The 5,447-nt window shown below is 52.3% G+C and overlaps 1 protein-coding gene across 1 annotated transcript in view; it reads right to left on the minus strand.

Moving 5' to 3' along the window:
• Nucleotides 1–504: 504 nt before the first annotated feature.
• Nucleotides 505–5,447, minus strand: part of dcun1d2b (DCN1, defective in cullin neddylation 1, domain containing 2b) — a 5,445-nt gene continuing 502 nt past the window's right edge. The window contains exons 2-7 of the mRNA XM_084446922.1: nucleotides 4,129–4,345; nucleotides 3,834–4,002; nucleotides 3,453–3,583; nucleotides 1,746–1,828; nucleotides 1,490–1,586; nucleotides 505–804 (exon numbers count right to left, since the gene is read on the minus strand). Coding sequence (XP_084303048.1) covers nucleotides 725–804; nucleotides 1,490–1,586; nucleotides 1,746–1,828; nucleotides 3,453–3,583; nucleotides 3,834–4,002; nucleotides 4,129–4,303 — 735 coding nt within the window. The 5' untranslated portion in view covers nucleotides 4,304–4,345 and the 3' untranslated portion in view covers nucleotides 505–724. The remainder of the gene's footprint in view (nucleotides 805–1,489; nucleotides 1,587–1,745; nucleotides 1,829–3,452; nucleotides 3,584–3,833; nucleotides 4,003–4,128; nucleotides 4,346–5,447) is intronic.

Consider the following 5,447-nt stretch of genomic DNA (forward strand, 5'->3'; position numbering starts at 1 on the left):
TGCTGCTCTCGGTGTGATTGGGTGAGAGCCTCACACGCACACGCACACACACACGCACACGCACACACACACACACACACACACGCGGGCGGTCGCTCCAGGGAAACAATGGATCTCTTTTTTGTTTTTTCTTCTTCGACGCCGCTTAATGCTCGATTACAAAAAAACATGCAGGTTCTAACGTCCTATTTCATTCACCGTTGGCGGGCAGAGACTGAAAGCGCCTTGCGGCGGATCTCTGGGTCTGCAGGAAGCCTGGCCTCCCGCCTGACCGGGCCTCATCGCCAGGGTCCGACCGCAGCGGGAGAGGGACCTGGGGAGGGACCAGAGTCACGGCACCAATGTAACGCTGGATGACCGGTCGCCGGCGGGTGATGCTGGGAAATCCATCGATCGATGCGGCCCCTCCGTCCGACCGGAGAAGAGCAGACTCCTCAGCGCCCCCCCCCCCCCCCCCCGCCTCACCCCCCCGCCCCCTCTCGCTGACAGCTGACGTGTGGCGACTCGGCAAAACAGAAAGAATCGAACAGTTCCTCCACGGCCGGGCTTCCAGCTTCCTCCTTTCCAATTGGCTGTTGTGATCGCTCCCCGGCCCCTGTTCTCTCACCCGATTGGGAGCGTGGGCTCGGAACCTTCCAGACAGTCTGCTGAGTAGTCTCTTTTTGGCTCGTGTATAAAAGTCCTCTCAGTCAAAAAAAAAATTGACTGGGAGCTAGGGCGGAGCCTATATGGTTTTACGCTTGCCTCCCGTCACGATTGGTCGGGCGAACTCCACAAAGTCATCTATAAGGACAGGCCACGCCCCTGGGCGGAGAAAAGAAAGAACACATGGGTCAGAGACTTAGACAGAGGTGATTGAGAGATCTGCATCGTCGGCCCGGAGCGCCTCGTTCGCACTCCCAAGACCGTCTACGCTAAATCTGCCCACTGGACATTCAACTACGCCGTCGTGAGACCACCTTGATCTCGCAAGCTCACTTTCAGTTTGCCTCCGCTGATTGTTTTGATCGGGCCAATCAGGGACTGTGTTCTGACTATTGTTTTGACCGGGCCAATCAGGGACTGTGTTCTAACTGTTGTTCTGCCCCACCCCCAGTAGAACGTAGCACCTGATTGGTTCCCGTGGCAAAACAGTCTCCTGACGACCAGTAACGTTAACGTTAGTAGAATAAACACAGCCGTAACTGCAGCATTGCAGAAATAGACTCAATAATAACGATTAACAAGAACAAGAGTAGGCTACACAGAGTTTTTCGGAGGAAAATATGTTTTTGGTGTCGTTTCCGCTGGGTTTGGCAAACATTTTGTTACGCTGATCGGCTGAAGGAGTTAGTCTGTCAAGGCGAGTACTCCCGCCTTCAATACTCGCTGGAGATAGGGGGGACGGCCGGACTGATCTGCGGAGCGAAACTGAACGTGAGCTCGCCAGGTCAGGATGTTCTCCCGAGGCGGCGACGGCTTCGTCGGAAACGCTGGACGAGCTGCCCACCTTCCTCGTCGTAGTTCGACATGTCGTCTGCGATCATGTTCCCAAAGTCCAGGAGGAGGTTCCACGTGTCTTTGGGGATCGACCTCTTGTGATGCTCCTGGAGAGGTCAGAAGGGGGACAGTACAGTGTGAGGCGACCCGGACCAAACCGCTCGGCAACACTGGGAATCCACCGGGCTTTACGCAAACAGGAACGTGCACGTCGACAACAATACTGTAGATAAGAGTATTCCTGTCCGCTTGGGTCCGGCACTCACCAGTAGAAACCGGTTCCAGAGGTCCAGGAACTTGAAGCGGCCGGTCAGGACCAGATTCCAGTAGGCGACCGCCATCTCTAGATCTGAAACACAGGAGGGAGGTGTAGATATATATCTACGGTATATATGGTATTATATAGAGAGACATGATGGCGTAGATTTGAGTGCGTGAAGTGGGCGTGTCACTCTAGGCTCATTGATAATGTGATGATCATTCATGAGAGGAGCCGAGTAAATGACTTCACGTTCAAACTACTTGTCAAGACTCACGAATGTTATTTCAAGTTACTAAATCAAATCAAATCAAACTTTATTTATACTACAAGGCCGACAGGAGGGAGAGGTGAGGGATAGAGGGAGAGGGGAACTATTGTCAAACACACAATACGATATCGAAACGACATCATGTTCTGGCGAGTGAGCGAGCGAGTTTTTACAGTCGGCACTGGAGTTGAAGTGTATAAAATGGTCGAGTTTGAGAGACACGCAAACGGTCGGAAAGGAAAGAGACAAAGAGCAGGAGTGATCACAGAGTCACAGACCGGCCGGCTCTCAGATTAGCGTCTGACAAAGGGCCACTGTGTCCCTGCAACAGAGCTGGGTCACCCCGATGGGATGAACGACACGCTGGTCGTCATGCCAACGCACTCCAGCCAGGATATAACCTCCCAGAATCCTCTTCAGTTCAGGACCCCCTCCCACCCTCCCATCAGAACCACCGCAGACGCCGAAGCGCCACAGCTGGCGACCTGTGTGTTTTTAGAGGAATTCAACACCCAAGTTAGGAAAACCACAGCATGGTGAAAGCCTTCACTCCGCCCCCTCGCTCAGAGGACTGGCCAATCGGGGTCTAGTCTATTCTTGAGAGCGTACTGACAATAATTTAGACAATAGCCTACCCACCCTGCCATAAGCCATCACTAGAATGCAACTCCACAAGCCAAACCTCATTTACACTTCGGGATTCAGGGGGACAGCCAAAGTTGATCTGCGTTGATCTGGAACCCATGTGGTGCTCGGTCTGTGTCTCTGGTCTCTCTCTCTCACTCTCTCTCTGGTCTCTCTCTCTGGTCTCTTTCTCTCTCTTCTGGTCTCTCTCTCTCTCTCTGGTCTCTCTATCTCTCTGGTCTCTCTCTCTTTGGTCTCTCTCTGGTCTCTCTCTCTGGTCTCTTTCTCTCTCTTCTGGTCTCTCTCTCTCTCTATCTCTCTGGTCTCTCTATCTCTCTGGTCTCTCTCTCTCTCTCTGGTCTCTCTCTCTTTGGTCTCTCTCTGGTCTCTCTCTCTGGTCTCTTTCTCTCTCTTCTGGTCTCTCTCTCTCTCTCTGGTCTCTCTATCTCTCTGGTCTCTCTCTCTTTGGTCTCTCTCTGGTCTCTCTCTCTGGTCTCTTTCTCTCTCTTCTGGTCTCTCTCTCTCTCTCTATCTCTCTGGTCTCTCTATCTCTCTGGTCTCTCTCTCTCTCTCTGGTGTCTCTCTCTTTGGTCTCTCTCTGGTCTCTCTCTCTGGTCTCTCTCTCTCTCTCTGGTCTCTCTCTCTGGTCTCTTTCTCTCTCTTCTGGTCTCTCTCTCTCTCTCTGGTCTCTCTATCTCTCTGGTCTCTCTCTCTTTGGTCTCTCTCTGGTCTCTCTGGTCTCTCTCTGGTCTCTCTCTCTCTCTCTGGTCTCTCTCTCTCTCTCTCTCTCTCTCTCTCCCTCCCTCCCCCCAGGCTTACCTAAGCCCTTCTGACCGGGGTTCTTGGCGAAGTTGAAGGTGAACTGGTAGAAGTCTTTGAACTTCCCTGTATCTTTCAGCTCCTGCTCTAGTCTGGGGAGAAGACCCTTGAGCTTCTCTGGACTGTCACACCTGGGGGGGGGAAGAGGGCGAGTGAGGAGAGGTTAACATTCGTCTCTCTCTCTCTCACATCACTCACACACTCACTCACACACTCACTCACTCAACTCACTCACTCACTCACGTGTGCAAAAACACAAACATACACACACCTCACAGATCACAATTTCACCACTTATTGACCCCCCCCCCCCTCCCCTCCCGCCCCTCCCCCTCCCCACACCCGACCGTAGCAGCGCAGACAGATGACATCACGACTCACCCCAATTCCGACATGCCATCCAGGAACTCTTTGCGGCTGAACTCGCATTGCGTGGCGGCCCGGAACTTCCACGCCACCACCAGGACGCTCATGCTGGCCGGGTCCAGGATGAGGTCATCGCAGAACTGCTGGATCCCATCGATGCCGATCTTATTCTCGTCCTGCGGATCTGAGGGGAGTCGGGGGTCAGAGGTCAATCCACACAGCGTACTGACGGCTGATTCACACCACCGTTTCGTTTACAAATAAAGACGGAAACACACAGGCACACACACACACACAAAGTAATCCCTGCCTTTATATCGGTTATAGAGCTGCTCTAGCTTCTTGCGGTCCACTGAGGTTTTCATGGATTCTTTGTAGTAGAGGTCGGGGTTCTGGAAGTAGTCGTCTGTGGCCACCTCTAGTTTCCAGTCATTCTGCGTCAGGCAGTAGACAGCGGTCCTCTCCCCCGCCTGCGTGAAGGACATGAACTGACGAACCTTGTCCTTCTGCGACGACTTCAGCTTATGCTGCAAGAAACACAACATGGTTGAGACGCGGCACACGCGTGTGCAGTCTAACATGACTCCTCAATCTGTTTACTGTTCAGCTGCGCACCGTGCACATGCAACTGTGACTCGTGCGTTGTACTGAGTCACTTGACAGCTGTCAAAAGTACTAAGTGGAGAGGATGCACCACATATCTGACATGTACATCAGGCAACACACGGCGGTGCACGTCACGAAGGTAAACAAACGGATTGTTTACGGTTTACGGTTCCACAGCCCTGTCAAATCTCAAGAGCGGTGTTGTGTGAGCGTGCTATGGTCATATGGCTCTCGGGAGAATTGCATCGTCTTGCAGACCTGACCCGCCCGGCCCCGGTTGCATTACACTGGCACCAACACACCGGGGTGGCCCCTTCACGTCCGGGCAGAGGCTTGCAGCACCCAACGCACAGGCGACATACCAAAAAGGGCAAGGTACGTGCCGCGAGGGCGTGTGTCCGTTCTCAAAATACCAACAACTGACCTTCCATTTCCCTCATAAATTGAGCCAGTGCACGACAGACACACTAGCAATGCGACACAGAGCACAGAGGACAACCCGGCTCTCTGATGCAGCGAGTCCTCACGCGTGATCCTGAACACGTTTGCATATTGATCATGCGTTCCCGGGGGTTTATTCATACGTTTGGTTTCTCATTTTGATCGTACCTACCATTTTATCACCCGCTGTTTTGGCCAACTAGATATCCAATGCCCCCCTGTACGCCTGCGCAGGAGCTTGCTAGGCACTGCGCTACTATACATAGACAGGTGTTTGTGGGAGTTGTAGTTCTCAGAGAGATCAACGATTGTGGCCGCTGTACTTTGACAGAAAGTTGGCCTAACGTTGAATAACGTTTATGTTGAACGACCACTTAGAATAAATCATATCGCCTTTTGTGTAAAGTCTCACACTATATCATTTGCATATAATTAGAACTGCATGTAGGCCTACCATGTAGCCTACTGGGAACTTAGCTTGCTAGCTAGCTGGCTAGACCTTGGCCTTTTGAAAAAGTTAATAAGGAAAATGTTATTCAGGGCGTCTGAATGCAACAGTAAAGCTTGTGGCTTGTTGTCGAA

The sequence above is a fragment of the Borostomias antarcticus genome (assembly GCF_949987555.1).
Source record: "Borostomias antarcticus genome assembly, chromosome: 12".
NCBI classification, from domain to species: domain Eukaryota; kingdom Metazoa; phylum Chordata; class Actinopteri; order Stomiiformes; family Stomiidae; genus Borostomias; species Borostomias antarcticus.